The sequence below is a fragment of the Salvelinus namaycush genome, chromosome 34, assembly GCF_016432855.1.
Source record: "Salvelinus namaycush isolate Seneca chromosome 34, SaNama_1.0, whole genome shotgun sequence".
NCBI classification, from domain to species: Eukaryota; Metazoa; Chordata; class Actinopteri; order Salmoniformes; family Salmonidae; genus Salvelinus; species Salvelinus namaycush.
Genome location: NC_052340.1, coordinates 8663364 through 8682111, shown reverse-complemented (window position 1 = coordinate 8682111; position 18748 = coordinate 8663364). Strand labels below are relative to the sequence as shown.

Below are 18748 nucleotides of genomic sequence, written 5' to 3'. Positions count from 1 at the left end.
TGACTTGGAATACAGATATGCATCTGTTGGTAACAGATAACTTAAAACAAAAGGTTGGGGTGTGGATCAGAAAACCAGTCAGTATCTGGTGTGACCAACATTTGCCTCATGCAGAGCGACACATCTCCTTCGCATAGAGTTGATCAGGTTGTTAATTGTGGCCTGTGGAGTGTTGTCCCACTCCTTTTCAATGGCTGTGCGAAGTAGCTGGATATTGGCTTGAACTGGAACACGCTGTTGTACATGTTGATCCAGAGCATCCCAATCATGCTTAATGGGTGACATGCCTGGTGAGTATGTAGGCCAAGGAAGAACTGGGACATTTTCAGCTTCCAGGAATTGTGTACATACCCTTGCAACATGGGGCCGTGCACTATCATGCTGAAACATGGTGATGGCGGCAGATGAATGCCAAGACAATGGGCCTCAGGATCTAGTCATGGTATCTCTGTGCATTCAAATCGCCATTGATAAAAGGCAACTGTGTTCATCGTCCTTAATTTATACCTTCCCATATCATAACCCACCGCCACTATGGGGCACTCTGTTCACAACGTTGACATCAGCAAACCGCTTGCCCACACAACGCCATACAAGCCATCTGCCCGGTACAGTCGAAACAGTGAATCATCCGTAAAGAGCACACTTCTCCAGCGGCCATTGAAAGTGAGCATTTGCCCAATGAAGTCGGTTATAACTCCTAACTACAGTTATGTCAAGACCCTAGTGAGGACGACGAGCAAGCAGATGAGCTTCCCTGAGACGGTTTATGACAGTTTGTGCAGAAATTCTTCGGTTGTGCAAACCCAGTTTCATCAGCTGTCCGGGTGGCTTGTCTTAGATGATCCCGCATGTGAAGAAGCCAGATGTGGAGGTCCTGGGCTGGCGTGGTAACACATGGTGAGGCCGGTTGGACGTACTGCCAAATTCTCTAAAACAATGTTGAAGGCAGGTTATGGTAGAGAAAAGAACATTCAATTCCTGCAGTTATCATGTCAATTGCACACCCCCTCAATACTTGCACTGTGTTGTGTAACAAAACAGCACATTTTAGAGTGGCTTTTTATTGTCCCCAGCACAAGGTGCACCCGTGTAATGATCATGCTGTTTAATCAGCTTCTTGATATGCCACACCTGTCAGGTGGATGGATTATCTTGGCAAAGGTGAAACGCTCACTAACAGGGATGTAAACAAATTTGTGCACAGAATGAGAGAAATACACTTTTTGCGCACATGGAAAATTTCAGGGATCTTTTATTTCAGCTCATGAAACATGGGACCAACACTTCTCATGTTGCGTTTATATTTTTGTTTCGTGTGAATAAAGAGGCACAAGTCTGAACACTCCGGTATGTGTTATCGTCTCGGCTTTATTAGATGATCACATTTCCCCCCCAAAATCCAAATGACAGTACAGTAGCATAATAATTATTTGTTGAACTGCTTAATTGAATGATACTATTATATCATAGCATAACTTCACAAACCAAGATTACCACAAAAAACAACAGACTAGTCATCATCATGCCTGTTTTTCTTCACCTTTTTCTTCCTTTTTCCAGAATCTTCAACTTCACCATAGGAACTGTCCATTGGTTCAACTTTAACTTCCACCTCTTCTTTAATTACATTAAAAGATGAATATACAGTGTCCTCCACCTCTCCTCTGTCCTTGTCCTTGTCCTTATCCTTCTTTTTCTTCTTCTTCTTCCTCTTCTCTTCTGAGAGCTCAGCTTCCTGCCCAGGAAGTTCATATGGCTCCTCTGGACTGTGAGTCGTCTCTAGCAGCTCCTCCTTCACCCTGACCATCTCCATCTCCTCCTCTGTCTTTATAAGTTTCTCTTTCTTCTTTTTCTTCTTGCTCTTCCTCTCCTCCCCCGGGTCCAGTGTGACCCTGAGAGGCGTCTCTGGTGTAGACGGCAGCGGAGTATCAAGTGTATCCTCCATCAGTCTGGAGAGGGTGGGGGTCCTGCTTCCGAAAGGCTGGAAGCGCTGGCGGAGTCCCGGGGGCACGGTGGGGGCCGGGGTGGCTGGGATGGCTATGGGGGTCTGGTTGGTGCTGCAGTCGCCGTAGCTCTCACAGATGTTGAGGAGGCCGCTGAAGGCCGGGGCACAGACCACCGAGTCGAGCGCCTGGGGGTGACTGGTGAGGAGATGGAGGTCCGCAGCACCAGAGGGCCCACCCAGCACGCTGTAGATCTGGCTGGTGTTCCCACCATCACGCGTCTGCTGGGCAGGGGCCTGCATGGTCTGCAGCCCAGACAGAGGCATCTTCAGACTGCTGAAACTGTGACGGAGAGAGAGATCACAGTATGTTAAGAGGTTACACACACCAGATATAGACCATGTGGGTGTAAAGCAATGGAAGTGGATGTTGCCTCACTTCTAATCACTGACTGAGAAATGCTGAGGACTTTGTTTGATTTCTCTGTCTGTTATTAGAAGTGAATCATGACGCTTCTATGATAATTCATATAAATGGAAAGAAGGATAGCCTACCTGTCCGGGTTGAAACTGCTGGGAGCTTTGATGAGCCATAATTCTGTGTTGTCCTCACAAACCCTTTCGATGAGGGTACTGGCACATGGTTTGTGGGCAAATGCCACAAAATCAGCTGGACACTGATACCTTGAAGCTGAAGGGATAAACATAGTTATTGTTATTAGCTATATAGCTAGCTAGCGAAGTGAACGTAATCTGTGTTTGTTGTGGAATTCGCCATATAATACACAATGCTGTCTGCCCATTGCAGCATCCCTAATTTTGATTCCTAACAGGATTTACTAGATACCTGGCAGACAGCTTTGATGGACTTGATCGTAGTAGCTAACATTAGCTAGATAGCTAGCTAACGTTATTTAAGATAGAAAAAACTTACCCTGCTTTCTCCGTTTTTGCGGAACCTCCTCGGTGTCGCTTGCCTCATCACTTGATGAAGATACATCGTTTGGCATGACCTCTATGTACTGCTAAATTGCGAAATGTAACTTAGTCTAACTAAATGCTCATGGGTGCAACATGTGTTGTTAAAAAAAAAAAATCACCTTTGACCTGGATACACTACCTAGCTCGGTTCACGGGGATCTGGGCTGCGTGAGATGCGCATATCGGTTCCTTTGTAAATAGATAATATTTTACATACAGTGTTTATTAATATCCATATGATAACTTTTCGTAAACATTGGTCTGTGTGCAGTCTATATTCGCATTTTAGACGCAACTGATGCTATTCACGAGGCACGTACTCACGAAGGCCATCGCAAACGAAAACAATAAATCCCAGAATGCATCATTATCACGGAGTTGTGTAAGTTCCAGCAAAGACAGTCTTCTAGTAGAAACACTTCATGGACGCAGGCGACCGAAAGGGGGTAAACACCATTTTTTTGTGTTTATTACAAAAAGTGTATCATATACTTTTTGGGGTATTTGAGAAGTAAAATAAGCGGCTTTTGTTCCTGAAATATTGAAAGCTAAATCTGTTTAACCAGGACCTCAGAAAGCCAGAAAGATATAAGAGGGCCTATTAAATATGTCCTCCTCCCAGTCGTCTTCAAGGCGGCAGTGGTGTTGTTACCTTTGCGATTTGCCTAAGATGCCATGGGCTATGATCTGGGACTTTAGCGAGACTGTCTGCCGAGGCTGTGTGAATTATGAAGGGGCGGACCGTATTGAATTCCTCATAGAAACGGCCAGGCATTTGAAAATAACTCATGGTATGCAGGGTGACAGGTCTCCGGGTCCCCAGCCCACCAAACATGGCCCAGGTGGTAGAGATGGACCTATGGAGGGTGGTAGGCCACCTCCTGAACGCTTTGAAAGGGGAAGAGGGGACTACGGAGCCCCAGCACGGCTCCCCAACGGTCTGCACAGAATAGATGACGGGGGCCCACAACAAGATGTCAGTGGACAGAGCCCTAACAACGCCAGACGACCCATGGTGTGTACCGTTCCACCCAATTTAATGACACAAGGCCTTGTGGGGGCTCCGCACGGGTTGCTAGCAGCTGTGCCCGGTTTAAATACCAGAGTCGGGGGAACCCCCCTCACCCTCTCTGCCCCCATGTTGAACGAGATCACCAAGAGGCAGCTGAGCATGGGCATGGGTGTGCCCTCCTTCCTGAGCCCTGAGTTTGAGAAGGAGCTGAGGGAGAAGCAGAGGAACGCAGAGGCTCTGGCCGAGCTGTCAGAGAGTGTACGGAACCGAGCAGACGACTGGGCCGGCCGACCCAAGGCTGTACGAGGGGCCCTGCTCACCCTCTCCGGCTGCACCCCCTTCAATGTGCGCTTCAAGAAGGACCACAGCCTGGTGGGACGGATCTTTGCCTTCGACGCCAAGCTGACGCTGGACTTTGAGCTGAAGATCTTTGCGGAGTACCCGTGCGGCTCGGGGTATATGTTCTCCAGCCTGGCGGCGCTGGTCAAGCAGATGTTCCACGACAGCCAGAAAGACTCTGGGAACAAGGTGATCAACTTGGGCCTGAAGTATGTGGAGTACGAGAAAAGGCATGGCGCGGGGGACTGGCGGCTGCTCTCTGAGCTGCTGAGTGATTCGGTACGGGCTTTTAAGGACACCCCCGGCCCTGACGTTCTCCCCCAGCCCTACCTGGACACCAGCTGCTCCATGCTGCCCACAGCGCTGTGTCACATGGCCCGCTCGGCACCGCCAGCCCGCGTGCGCCGGAGGAAGACTTCCCCGGAGCCCCAGGGTGGAGAGGTAGTGACCACAGAGGAGCAGCTCCGGCAGCACTGGCCCATGGGGATGTACCCGGGCATGGCTATCCACCTAGCTGCCTCCTCCCTACCCAGCGGAAGCCAGCCACCTCCTCACCAGGAGGGCTCGGCCTCCCACTCCCACAGCAGCGACCCCTCCCCCATCACAGCACTGATGAGCGTGGCTGACAACGCGGGTGCAGCCGCTGGCCAGTCACCCAGAGAAGCCCCTAGCAGTAGTGGTGGTGGAGGCCTGGGCCACTCCTCCTTGGCAGTGAGACAAAGCAGCAGCAGCCCCATGGCAGCCTGCCCTGCAGGGCAGCAGCGCCACCTGGCCTCCAGGAACGGGGAACCCCAGGGAGCTAGCAACTCTACAGGGGGCACCACGGCAGCCCTCCCCCTGGCTGGTGCCTCGGACCAGGGAGCAGGGGACCCCTCCGGCTCCTCTGGTCCCCCTCTCTGCTGCACCATCTGCCATGAGCGCTTGGAGGACACTCACTTTGTCCAGTGCCCGTCTGTTGCGGTCCATAAATTCTGCTTCCCTTGCACCAGAGACTTCATCCGGAGCCAGGGGGCCGGCATCGAGATGTTCTGCCCCAGTGGAGAGAGGTGTCCCCTGGTGGGCTCCAACGTGCCCTGGGCCTTCATGCAGGGAGAGGTCGCTACCATCCTGGCTGGAGACGTCAAGGTGAAGAAGGAGCGCGACCCCTAAATCCTCTGGGACACCTGACTGTAAGATGCAATTTCACTACATCTTGATTTCCTTTGAATTTGTTGTCTTGGAGTCAGTCTTTAGGCCAAAGTATTCTCTATGTAGCTAGGCCATAGGCTAATTTAGTGTTTGTGATGTGCTTTATGATACAGTATAATATATGATATGTAGCTTAAATTGTCACCGAATATGATTAGCCTCCTTTTTATTAATCTGTTTGTTTATGTGATGTCTGTCTGGACAGAAGGCTGTTGATGCCTGAGTGGAGCAGCAGCCTGGTGCCTGCAGATAACGACAATCTCAACAGGTTCTCGCCACCTCACAGCCAATCACCACGGCAATCCACCAGGTTTTCCCCACCTCACAGCCAATCACCGTGACAATCCACCAGGTTCTCCCCACCTCACAGCTAACCACCATGACAATCCACCAGGTTCTCCCCACCTCGCAGCCAGTCATCATACATCTCTACCTCCATGGGGCAGGCCTTACACTATCACACCACTGTCTGGTTGGTTAGGGGGGGACCATACCCCCAGCCCTTGCTCACCTCTAATACCTAATTCACCCCTTTGTCCCTCAAACATCAACTTATTAGTATTGGTCACTAGTATTAGTCACTGACTTTATAAACCAGTGGACCATGGTTGGGAAGTATGCACTTCATCTAGGGCTTCCGAGTGGCGCAGCGGTCTAAGGCACTGCATCTCAGTGCTAGAGGCATCACTACAAACCCTGGTTCGATTCCAGGCTGTATCACAACCGGCCGTGATTGGGAGTCCCATAGGGCGGCACACAATTGGCCCAGCGTCGTCCGGGTTTGGCCGGGGTAGGCCGTCATTGTAAATAAGAATTTGTTCTTAACTGACTTGCCTAGTTAAGTAAAAGTTAAATAAAACTAAATCTGTCCTGTTACAGTTGATTTTAGGTCTGTTTTCTGTTTCATGGAACATCTTTCTAAAAGATCTCTGAGTGGCATTGAGAAAGACTGATGACTTGACTAAATGTTACAGCGACGTATAGACTTGGACTGTTCCTCTTGTGACCGTTTTTTGTGTTTCGCGTCACATTTTCCCTTTACATAAAACTGACTGTCACGGAGCTAGTTGTTTGCTCTTTGCTGAAACCTCAAACCAGCAGTTAAGGTATGTCGCCATCGATTTATAAGACAGACACAGAGACTTTCAGTGCTACGCGATACAATAAGATGGCTTTCACAGTGCCCAACAAAGATGCTTTATTCAGCATGTAAGAAATGGGATGGATACCTCTATTTTATACTGAATGTAGAATGTAAGACAATCTCTCTCGATGGTAATAGATGTGCAGTCTATAGTTTTGAAACAATACAGCTTGTGTGTATCACTGAGTAGCCTATACACATGCGTAGAAACCAAAGATTCATGCTAAAGTAGATTTACAGTGCCTATAGAAATTCTATACCCCCTTGAACTTTCTTCACATTTTGTTGTGTTACAAAGTAGGATTGAAATAGATTTAATTGTAAAAAAAAAAAAAAAAAAGTGTCATTGATCAACACAAAATACTCCATAATGTTTTAAAAATGAAATAACAAAAATATAGTCGTTGAATAAGTATTCACCCCCTTTGTTTAGGCAAGTCTAAATTAGTTCAGAAGCTTGACATGGGCAAAGACTGGGGAGGTTTTCAGGATGAAAAGAAATGGGGATGGAGCTAAGCACAGGCAAAATCTTGAAGAAAAAGAAAAAAAGCAAACCTGCTTTTGCTTGTACACCAGACACTGGGAGAGAAATTCACCTTTCAGAAGGACAATAACCTACAACACAAAGTCAAATCTACACTGGAGTTGTTTACCAAGAAGACAGTGAATGTTCCTGAGTGACCAATTTGCAGTTTTGACTTAAATCTGCTTGAAAATCTATGGCAAGACTTGAAAATGGTTGTCTAGCCATGATCCCAAACACCTTGACAGAGCTTGAAGAATTTTGAAAAGAATAATGGGCAAATATTCCACAATACAGGTGTGCAAAGCTCTTTTGAGACTTACTCAAGAGACTCATAATTGCAGCCAAAGGTGATTCTAACATGTATTGACTCAGGGGGGGTGAATACTTATCCAATCAAGGTATATTAGTATTTGATTTTTCATTCGTCTTTAAAAAATATATAAAAAATATAAAAAAATACTTTGACATTACAGTATTTTGTGTAGATTGTTGAAAAAAATGACAAATACATTTTCATCTAACTTTGTAATGCAACAAATGTTCAAGGGGGGTGTAGACTTTCTGTAATCTTATAATTTTTGTGTTAAATTACTTTATTATTTCAATATGTGCCAGGGAAATAGTGGGTGAAATGGTTCTTGCTAGGATAGTTATAGGTTAACTGAAGTTGTAGAGGGTGTAGAGATTAAACTAATATTGTGTACTTTATGATGTTTAATTTAAAGGAATTTACTCTATGTGAAGTCAAAGGTTTTTTTCTATATTGACTGAGATTCAAGTTTTTCACGTGATCCTCTTGCTTATTATTTTTTTAAAGTTCTATAAAATCCCTGTTTTATGCTCTGTTTTACCTATGAACTTAACTCTTTGAATTGTTTAAAAGATAATATATACATGTATATCAAAATACTTCTTTCTCTGTCAGGTTTTCCTTAACCTTTTTATGTTCGTCACCAAAATTAATATATTAATTGAATTATCAATTTGCAGAGCTGGTGCCAATCAATACCTTACCATGTGCATGTGTAAATATGAAATTGAATGAGGACAATGCATCAAGCCATTGCTGATCACATTGGCATGAATGTATACAGTACACTAGTAGCTGTATCTGAAAGTGTATGTAGTACTAAAATTAGGCCTATTACTTATCTAAAATACGGTAAGTCAAATGTAGCCCTTACAACAAAAATGAATTTCCTACAAAAGCACTGAAATGTTCATACAACTTTCCTCAAGTGATTGGGAGTCCCATAGGGCAGCGCACAATTGGCCCAGCGTCGTCCGGGGATAGGCCGTCATTGTAAATAAGAATTTGTTCTTAACTGACTTGCCTAGTTAAATAACAAATACATTTAAAAAAATAAATGCCTTTAATGGCATCCTCTGTCAGAAAGCACTTGTAAAAAATCCATACAAAGTAGAAGTATTTTTGTATTTGGCCCCTAAATTAGTAAGGATTGTCTTCCCTTTCTATTATTATGGTCCTGTCTGCCATGGACTCCTGTTGAGTTGCTTATCTCAACACAGTTCAAGGTTAAAGCTTGTATTCCAACTCTATTTCTACTTGACACTAGCCTATTTCTGCCCTTATTTTTGTTGTTATTTTTTTAAACATTTTTCTGGAATGGAAACCTACTCGGGGCAGCAGGTAGCCTAGTGGTTAGAGCGTTGGGCCAGTAACTGCAGGTTGCTAGGTCGAATCCCTGAGATGACAAGGTAAAAATCTGTCGTTCTGCCCCTGAACAAGGCAGTTAACCCACCGTTCCTAGGCCGTCATTGTAAATGAGAATTTGTTCTTAACTGACTTGTATAGTAAAATAAAACCCTGAATGTCAGCTATAGGACTGGGTGTACCTTTTTAATTGTTCATGCAACTTTCAGTTTCATGTACATTACTAGTCAAAAGTTTGGACAGACCTGCTCATTCATGTTTCTTCCTTTTATTTGACTATTTTCTACATTGTAGAATAATATTGAAGACATCAAAACTATGAAATAACACATGGAATCATGTAGTAACCAAAAAAGTGTTAAACAAATCAAAAATATATTTGAGATTCTTCAAAGTAGTCACCCTTTGCCTTGACAACTTTGCACACTCTTGGCATTCTTTCATTCAGCTTCATGAGGTAATCTCTTGGAATGCATTTCAATTAACACGTGTGTCTTGTTAAAAGTTCATTTGTGGAATTTTTTTCCTTATTGCGTTTGAGCCAATCAGTTGTGTTGTGAGGATAAGTTCATTAGAGTTACCATCCTCTCAACATCAACTGTTCAGAGGAGACTGGGTGAATCAGGCCTTCATGGTCAAATTGCTGCAAAGAAATCACTACTAAAGGACACCAATAAGATGAGACTTGCTAGGGCCAAGAATCATGAGCAATGGACATTCGACCGGTGGAAATCTGTCCTTTGGTCCAAATTTGCGATTTTTGGTTCCAACCGCCGTGTCTTTGTGAGACGCAGAGTAGTTGAACAGATGATCTCCGCATGTGTGGTTCCCACTGTGAAGCATGGAGGAGGAGATGAGATGGTGTGGGGGTGCTTTGCTGGTGACACTGTCTGTTTTTTTTGTTGTTGTTTTTTAATTCTAGGAAACACTTAACCAGCATGGCTACCAGAGCATTCTGCAGTGATACGCCATCCCATCTGGTTTGCGCTTAGTGGAACTATCTTTTGTTTTTCAACAGGACAATGACCCAAAACACACCTCCAGGCTGTGTATGGGCTATTTGATCAAGAAGGAGAGTGATGGAGGGCTGCATCAGATTACCTGGTTTCCACAATCCCCCAACTTCAACCCAATTGAGATGGTTTGGTATGAGTTGGACTGCAGCGTGAAGGAAAAGCAGCTAACAAGTGCTCAGCATATGTGGGAACCCCAAGACTGTTGGAAAAGCAGCTGGTTGAGAGAATGCCAAGAGTGTGCAAAGCTGTCAAGGCAAAGGGTGGCTACTTTGAAAAATCTAAAATATTATTTTTGATTTGTTTAACACTTTTTTTGGTTACTACATAATTCCATGTGTTCATAGTTTTGATGTCTTCACTATTATTCTACAATGTAGAAAATAGTTTAAAAAATAAAGAAAAACCCTTGAATGAGTAGGTGTGTCAACTTTTGACTGGTACTGTATATATTTTTTCTTCATTGGGTGTAAATGTCACTTTTTGATATTTTTCATGAAACTTCTACGTAATTGACGACAAATTTCAAGCATAAATAAAAATGTATATTTAAAAAATAAATACTGCCTCGGTTTTATGCTGTGTTGCAAAGAAACGCTCGATGTTCAGTGTCTTGCTATGTCCAGTAGATGGCGGACTTTAACCTGTGCAGATCTTGTGTTGTGAACTTCTGGCCACTTTTCTTGTAGTCTACCAGGAGGCCACTTCATTTTCCAATGTTTTGATTTTTTTTTTGTAGGGGGTCGCTATATTGGAGGGAAATGGCACCGTTACCGGTTTATCAATTAGATGGCGTCGTATTTGACATCGGCCATAATTTCACTTAGATAATAGGTTCTGTTATGTAATGATGGGGACCTTTGTTTTTGTATTTTACTGTAGGCCTACACTTCTTAAAACCCACATAAAGGTTAGCCTAAATGAACAACGCCGCCTACCAAGATATTGTAGAGGGCGAATCTCAGTCATAACTCCCCCCACTAGAAAGCATATTGAAATCTCTGGCTTCCTCTATTAATGTCAACTCATTAAAGCTATTGTCAGCTAATTATTGAGGTGTTAATGAACGATCTACTGTCACATTGGCATTAGAAGCGGCCGACCTGCAGGAGGATGTAGGGATGTGTGTTGGGGGAATAGACCATTTAAAGTCAAAGGATTAATGAGGAAGTAGTTCTGTCTACTCATTACTCAAATGCAGTACAGCCGGCACAGCATCTTCCTCCAAAGCTCTCCATAATGTAGTAGAATCATTGGACGGGTTATCTATATCTATCGAAATAGCTGGCCTTCGATTCAAAACAATATAGCCTAGCTAGTTTTATTTGGCCTTGGGAAACAATTCAATAAAATGTAAGCCCATGCTTAAATATAACTGTTCAAAGCAGTGCTCAAACTTGTTGCTTATAGCCGACTTCAATCATCTACTTGGTTAGGAAAGAATTGTTCTATAAAGCTTAATTGCTATCATTACAGACCGCCATGTGACATCGGCTGATGTAAAAAGGGCTTTATAAATACGTTTGATTGATCCCATTGAATGTGTTAATCGACCTGACAACATTTTGCAAACAGGCGCAAATCGTTGGAAGTGTTAAGACCAATAGGCCTAATAGAGATCATGCTTTCCTTAGTCCTCATGATCTTAATGTTGAATCAAAAAGATGTATTAATGAACGAATTCGGTTGTATTTAAACTTTTGATTATTTATGTTGTTTTTCATACGTTCAATTATTTTTTAAACCAAAGTGTCCCGGAGTAAGCTATTTCTGCCTATTGCGCTGAACACGACGTGTCCTTCCTGCGTGTTTCCTTAGCACTTTTCTCAGCTAATCCTGTCGACCACCTATGCGCATCAATTACAGCTCCATTCATTGGCAATTAGGAAATGCATTGACATTCAGATTTTACTGTCTGCGCTTGACAACGAGATGTGTATTCTGAATCAGGCCAAGGATAGGCCTACATCACACATTGGATTAGGTCTGCATTATTTATTGTTTTTCGTTATTTTGGTTTGCCAATATTTTCATCACTTAATTTACCTTCAAATGTAACCCTCTTATTGCAGACAACATAGCCTGTATTGCATATGAATAATTCAATGTTTCGTTTATGTTCAATTGGACTTAAACTGTGCAGGCCTATAACGAGGAAGGGCATAGGCTATGGGAGTTGGGGACCAAAGTGCTTCTGAGAAGTCAATTTCCCCAGCAACTAATCATTCTCCATAAAGCCGTTAGAGCTCCAGAGAAGTGTTAGTCGGGGGTATTAACAGCTCTCCCACTGGTCATTCACCCCAGGCTCCCCTATCAGACCTCCCACTGATGAATTTAACCCGTGAGAAGATTATACCCCTGACCACATCAAGGCCTGCAATAATCCTTCGAGTTGTCCTCTTCATTTCAGATCTTGACCTATTGAGCGGATATTTTCATCGGTCAAGTGTATTAAAATGAGAGACAAATAAAAGAATGTCAATCCCATTGAGCTACAGATTGACTTTAATTGGCAGTCATACTGATTATCAATCAGAAGACGACTCAGCTTGAAGCAACACTTTATAAATTTATATTCTAATAATTGAAAGGCACAAATTAGTTTTGATTTTATAATTGTGGTGTAAAATAAATTATGAAAATAGCCTACAATCAGTGAGGTTTCAGCAGCAGTTTGTAGTCAAGAAGTGGAGGATGCATGCTGCAATTGAGATGGATGTGTCTGTCCCGGGCCAATATACACCCTCACCAGGGGGCAAGAGAGGTCTTTTTACGATATTCAAATAGCCTTGGACGATATTCAAATGCCCTTATGGGGCGGGACCTCACCTGCGTTTTTAAGAAGGCACGTCCAACTTTTACTGTACTTGCTCATAGCACATTGACTCACACGGATCGTTTCACGGGAGCATTCTGCGGACGTCATACGGATCTAGCGTTCCCCAAAGAGAACGCCTGCTTAATATAAATAACCTGTTACTCTTGATTATGAAAAGATGGATGATTGATAAATCAACGAATAAATATTGACATTTAACTGAAGACCTACTCACTCTTGTTTATTTTGTATTCTAGCCTTCTATCCAGTCAGTGGAACTCTTTCGTTATCTTGGATTTAACTTGTACTATTTTTGCCGGTGTCCTGAATTTTGAGCAGAGACTCAAAGCTATTATAAACACAAACAAGGATTTGCAGTCTCATTCGCTCAAATATAGTTTCTTACTATAAAAAGTTGTATTTGGGATGTTGAGCTCAGTGAAGATGGAGTCTCATGAACTGCCAGAGTGGAATGCCTTCTACAGCGAAGCCAGTGAGGTAAAAACACTTTTTCTATATAAGTTTACCATATGGGCTATGTGTGTGTGGATGCTGGATATATGTTTCTTTAAAGTCTATTCTAGAGTTTCTTAAAAGTAAGTTATTTAATCGAAAGCTCAGTATTTTACCAACACAACTGGCTTTATTTAGATTTTTTTCACTCCTTTTTTCACTTGTGGCTGCAATTTCTTATCTTTAATATAGTAATGTTAGACTTTTACAATTCAACATATAACACTGACGTGATATGATTTGGCTCAATTTGTCTATTGTGTGACCTGTTGAAATTGTATATGTGACATTTAGAAGCCTGTTTACATAAAATCTATCTTTTTTTTTTGAATTCCCTAGTCTGTTTACTAACAGGTATTGGCCAATCTATTTAAATATGCAAATTGTGAATGTTAAAGCATCTCGGAAATTAAATTAGCAGTTCATTTGATTAACGTAGGCTACCTCCGAAAGTTTAAATAAGCTATACATTTCCTCAAGAAATTCGTGATTAAATGAAAGGCAACTGAAATCTTGTCTTTAATCAACATTATATGCTCTCAAATAAATATTAGGTTACTTAGATGATTGTGTAGTTTACGGCTCTGTGATCCTTTTTTATAGCGTATTATATCACCGATAGCCTATGGTCAGATATTTTGGAACGTTTCGTTAAAAGTTTGTTTTATTTGCTGTGGTTTTGTAGTACTTAGTAGTAGGATAACTACTAAATGAAAGGGAACGAATCCATGACGCGCATTTTCAGTTTATTATTTTGAGGCGTATTTTTATTTTTTTATTTTTTCATTTTCAGGTTTAACAATGCTATGTGAACTCAATGTCCCTTTCTCAGCAGTTGTATCATTGTCCGTTTATGCTTTCCATTAGTACAGGCTTTTGAACACAAAAATACAATTACATTATTTATTGTCTAAACCTACATATCTATATTTTTGTGTTTCTAAATGACTAAATCAACTCTTTTCTGTTTTGTTTTCAGATGTATGCCTCTCCCAGTGTCATGAATTCAATGAGCTCAATGAGCACCATCAACAGCTACATCAACCTGAACCCAGCTTGTTCTCCAGCCACCATGAACATGGGCTATGGCAGCTCTGGGCTCAACAGTCAACTGGCCTCCATGGGCGGAGGAGCCAACCATATGAACCTGTCCCCGGTGACTTCATCCCTCAACCCCAGCTCTCTCTCCCAGCTGGGCTCCCCAGGCCCTTCCCTGGGCTCCCTCTCCCACTACCAGAACATGGGCCAGCCCATGAGCCAGTTGAGCTACCCCTCTCCCACCTCCCTCAACCGGGCCAAGGAGGTGCCAAAGCCATACCGCCGCTCACTGACCCACGCCAAGCCACCTTACTCTTATATCTCCCTCATCACCATGGCTATCCAGCAGTCCGGCAGCAAGATGCTCACCCTCAACGAGATCTACCAATGGATCATGGACCTGTTCCCCTACTACCGCGAGAACCAGCAGCGTTGGCAGAACTCCATCCGCCACTCGCTGTCCTTCAACGACTGCTTCGTTAAGGTGGCCCGCTCGCCCGACAAGCCCGGCAAGGGCTCCTACTGGGCCCTGCACCCCAACTCAGGCAACATGTTTGAGAACGGCTGCTACCTGCGCCGCCAGAAGCGCTTCAAGATCGATCAAGAGAAGGCTGCGAAGAAGTCTGGGAAGTCCCAGGACGGAGGCTCGGGGAAGGGGGGCCATGGAGACAGCCTGATGGAGGAGCACAGCCCAGCGGGGGGCTCGGAGGGGGCTGACTCGGCCCACTCTGACAACTCCCACCCTGGTTCCTCCTCAGAAGAGCAGCAGAGGAGCATGGTCCAGCTGGACTGCCCCCCACAGCCCCAGTCCCACATTCAGAGCACCCCGGTGGAAATCCCCTCCTCCGTGCCCTCCTCCATCTCCTCCTCCGCCCCTCTCCTCCACTCCCAGATCATGGGAGGCAGCCCCCACCTCCTTCCCAGCGCCATGCATAATCTGGACCTGCAGAACGACCCTCTCAAGGCCATGGATCCCCACTACAACTTCAATCACCCCTTCTCCATCACCAACCTCATGTCCAATGAGCAGAAGATGGATCTGAAGACGTACCAGGACCAGGTGATGGCCTACAATGGCTACGCCTCCTCCTCTCCGATAGCAGCCAAGCAGATCTACGACAGCGCAGGACCCTCGGTCATGGACTCTGGGGCCTACTACCAAACCCTCTACAGCCGGTCGGTCCTCAATGCCTCCTAACATGGAGGCCTCTGGACCACAGCCAAGTGGTGCTGACAAGGACTTTTAGCAGCCTTGAAATCCCAAAATGTAAGATGGCTGCCATTGAAGGGCTACTCAATAGGGACCAAAGAACATTTAGCAGTGCTGATACACAGTTGAAAAGGGAAACCCTGCAGTTACATGAAGTCGAAGACAAAGGTTAAACCCAGTGCTGGATTGACACCTATTCACCAGAAGGTCTTTAAACTGATACATTCATAAATCCACACAGAAGTCATGTCTCCCCTTTGCCATTTTTTTGCTTATCTCTTTTTTAGACTACTTCAAACTGGGTTTTGGTTTGTTCAACAGACAAGCAGGACTACTTGGGTTGTACACAGTGTAAATAGACAGAGTGGGGGAAAGAAGTTGTGCATTTATTTATGAAGGGAAGAAAATTAATATATCTTGTACAGTGCTGTATTGACAAGTTACAAAACAAATGTGACATGAAACAATTTGAGGGATTGTGGGAGTGAGAAAAGGTTCAGGTTACTGCTTCGAGCAGTTGTTACTGCATTACAGGGAATTCTTGTTGTGTTTTACAACATATTGCTTCATTCCCATTTTTAATATGCTGTTTTAATCTCTTCAAATACCCATCCATAAACACAAATGTAGCTGCCATGGTTTATTTTTACAAGAGGTGGAAGGCTGTTGTTTTTACTGATAAGAGAGCCATTTCTTGTATTCTTTTACCAGGTATCCATTTAAAGAAAAAAGATGAAGTCTGTATAAAAATGGATGAAACTGTGGTAAATCTAATTTCAGCTTTGTTTGTCTGTTTTAAAACATTTTCAGAGACCCCTTTTATTATCAATAATGAGAGCATGCTGTTCCCCAGCTCTTCATGTCATAGGATATTTGGGAATTGCTTCACATTATATTACACAACATACCAAGGGTTAGGAGGGAGAGGAGCTATGGTATGTCAGTTACTAAGATAGGAGTTGAATGGAAATTCACTAATAGGACCATTTACATACAGTACTTTGCACGTGATTTCCCACCATTTTGCACAGCTGGGGTGGCCCAGTGTGTGTTACAACAATTACATATAATAACATTTTTTACTGCAAATGGCAAACTAGAATTGGATCACTGTAACAATGTCAATGCAACATTGAGCTTTATGTCGCAACCCTCATCCTCAAAATGCCTTTCAAGATGTTTTGATAATGGAGGTCCAATAACTGAATATTCACTGAAGGAACACTTTTTCAAAGATAAACCATGAGTTTCAGGTCAGAAATGCTGTTTTTATTTCTTGTATTTTAGTTTTAAAAATACTATTTAAATGATTTTGCTTTTCAGACTTATATATTGTATATATTGTCAAGTTGTTGTTTATGATTTGAATGTTGTGATTTGAACGATTCATGTTTTTCTTATTAAAAAGCAAAACTTCGGGGAGAAACACGATTGTTGCCTGTTCCGTTGAAATAAATATATACATGAAATTATCTATAGACTTGATGAAATGGGTGTATATGTTATTTTACAAAATCCTTTAAAATAATTTAAAGAAAAAACATATGTCATTTCCATGTTCATTTTGTTTATATTTACAATTGGATGTATATATTTACACAGAGGCTCTGTGATGTAGGTCTTGCTGCAGGATGGACAGGTCCACCTGAATTGTATAGGGTTGTTGAAACAGCTCCCTACCAAATGACTCTTGTATGTGACTTTTGGGAGGGTTAGACTAAACAGTGTTGAACTCACGCTGGCCCTCTGGCCCCAACACAAACTGGGCCAGGCTTCTAGACACTACTTTACTGTAATGGCCAGTGAATCATCTCACAACAGAGTGTTTTCATTGGGATTGGGTGCCTTCACATTTGAACAAAAAGTATAATTCGAGTCATTAAAAAAGCTCTAACTGCAGTTAGTTTTGTCCTGCTGTTTCAGGATATCCTAATTTTACTGTAAATAATCCTTTTTTGAATTTGTCGCTATATTCCAGCATTTTAGATTTGAGATAGAACGTTTTGTGTTAGGTGACAGTACAGTATGTCAGCTTTTATTTGAGGGTATTTTCATACTTATCTGTTTTACAAGTTAGAAATGAAAGCGCTTTAGTGTACGTTTAGTATTTGGTCCCATATTCATTGCACACAATGACTACATCAAGCTTGTGAGATGCATTTGCAGTTTGTTTTGGTTGTGTTTTGGACTATGTTTTCCCCAATTAATAACATGGGAGTCAATGAGATGTAGAATTTATACTAACCATTCAAGCTAGAAAAACCAAAACAACTTCAGGAAGATAGAAACACTTCATGGATTCATATTATTATATTAGATTTGCAACTTCCAAACATCGAGTCTAGTGTGAATTACGTTGCTTCTGTTCAGATTTTTTTATATTATTTATAATTTAGAAATGACAACCACTTAAATATTTGCATAATTAACATGGGAGTCAGGGGTGAGCATGAGAGCTATTCAAAGTGCCACTGCTTTCTTAACCATTCATGCTAGAAACACCAAACCAACGTTGGGATGATGGAAACACCCCGACATGACTTAATTACTGTAAACCTTAACATTTGCATACATGGAAAGTATTTTACAATGATTACACATCACACCATATTAAAGTGGCAAATAGCCGACGTATAATGATACTGAATATAGGTAATGTACTGTAAGATATAACACTCAACGGAACAGACTATTCTGACTTACAATAAACCTAGACTTTATTCGATTATTTTAATTTGCTTGAGTTTGCATAGTAGAGTATATGCTGTAACTTTCTAACAATTAAAGTTCTAAAAAATAAAACACATTTTAAAGTGTTCAGGCAACCCTAACTTAGATCGTTACATGTACTTATTCGTAACATGTAATACTTTCCCTGACACAGATTAAAGCAAACACACAAAATATTATTTTTTCTAGTTTGATAAAATGTTTCCTTCAAATGATTTTGTGTGACCTAAAATTGACATCTCTGTGGCATATTAGACAGGAAACATCATGTGTGTTTTTATTGAGTATAGCTGGGGTAGGGACATGAGCACATGTCCAACGGGACAATACATTGGTTGGACAAATTCCAGAAAGGGTGGAATTGAGAATAAGATGATACATACATCAGTGCAGCATAAATACATGTTTTGCTTAGAAACGACATTCCTTCAAGTGACCAGTTATTGTCTTTGTGATGTAGCAGTTTAGTTCTTTAAAAAGTATCATTCATGTTATGTATCAGTCAACTGAACTCTTTGTCATTGTCTGTGTCGTTCATGGATAGGTTATAACGGCATGGTATTCACTTTTTACAAGAAGGAGTCATCCAGTCAGAGGAGAACTTGATGTTGAGTTT

General features: G+C 42.5%; 3 protein-coding genes across 4 annotated transcripts; 2 read left to right on the top strand and 1 right to left on the bottom strand.

The window, feature by feature from the left end:
• Positions 1 to 1304: 1304 nt before the first annotated feature.
• Positions 1305 to 3265, bottom strand: LOC120028551 (DNA-directed RNA polymerase I subunit RPA34-like). The gene is made up of 3 exons (XM_038973743.1): positions 2880 to 3265; positions 2501 to 2636; positions 1305 to 2288 (listed from the first exon to the last, which is right to left on the bottom strand). The coding sequence occupies exons 1-3, from the start codon at positions 2953 to 2955 to the stop codon at positions 1514 to 1516; spliced, it is 987 nt and encodes a 328-aa protein (XP_038829671.1). The 5' UTR covers positions 2956 to 3265; the 3' UTR covers positions 1305 to 1513.
• LOC120028550 (interferon regulatory factor 2-binding protein 1-like) lies at positions 3099 to 6197 on the top strand. Of its 2 annotated transcripts, none has more exons than XM_038973742.1 (2): positions 3099 to 5446; positions 5674 to 6197. In XM_038973742.1, exon 1 carries the CDS (start codon positions 3534 to 3536, stop codon positions 5424 to 5426), a length of 1893 nt encoding a protein of 630 aa, XP_038829670.1. In that variant the 5' UTR covers positions 3099 to 3533; the 3' UTR covers positions 5427 to 5446; positions 5674 to 6197. The 2 variants fall into 2 exon arrangements, with proteins under 2 accessions (XP_038829670.1, XP_038829669.1); XM_038973741.1 differs by having other exon boundaries at positions 3101 to 5446; positions 5671 to 6197.
• A 6497-nt stretch (positions 6198 to 12694) lies between these two features.
• On the top strand, positions 12695 to 16876 carry LOC120028284 (hepatocyte nuclear factor 3-beta-like). The gene is made up of 2 exons (XM_038973464.1): positions 12695 to 13139; positions 14134 to 16876. Exons 1-2 carry the CDS (start codon positions 13068 to 13070, stop codon positions 15388 to 15390), a joined length of 1329 nt encoding a protein of 442 aa, XP_038829392.1. The 5' UTR covers positions 12695 to 13067; the 3' UTR covers positions 15391 to 16876.
• The last annotated feature ends 1872 nt before the right edge of the window (positions 16877 to 18748 follow it).

What these genes read in the sequence shown, in the direction of transcription:
- LOC120028551 (XM_038973743.1), bottom strand. Translation starts at nt 2,955, where the DNA reads ATGCCAAACGATGTATCTTCATCAAGTGATGAGGCAAGCGACACCGAG. An exon ending in GCAAAAACGGAGAAAGCAGG is followed by an intron (nt 2,637 to 2,879) that starts GTAAGTTTTTTC and finishes TTATCCCTTCAG; the next exon opens with CTTCAAGGTATCAGTGTCCA. An exon ending in AGCAGTTTCAACCCGGACAG is followed by an intron (nt 2,289 to 2,500) that starts GTAGGCTATCCT and finishes TCTCCGTCACAG; the next exon opens with TTTCAGCAGTCTGAAGATGC.
- LOC120028550 (XM_038973742.1), top strand. Translation starts at nt 3,534, where the DNA reads ATGTCCTCCTCCCAGTCGTCTTCAAGGCGGCAGTGGTGTTGTTACCTT.
- LOC120028284 (XM_038973464.1), top strand. Translation starts at nt 13,068, where the DNA reads ATGTTGAGCTCAGTGAAGATGGAGTCTCATGAACTGCCAGAGTGGAAT. An exon ending in TCTACAGCGAAGCCAGTGAG is followed by an intron (nt 13,140 to 14,133) that starts GTAAAAACACTT and finishes TTTTGTTTTCAG; the next exon opens with ATGTATGCCTCTCCCAGTGT.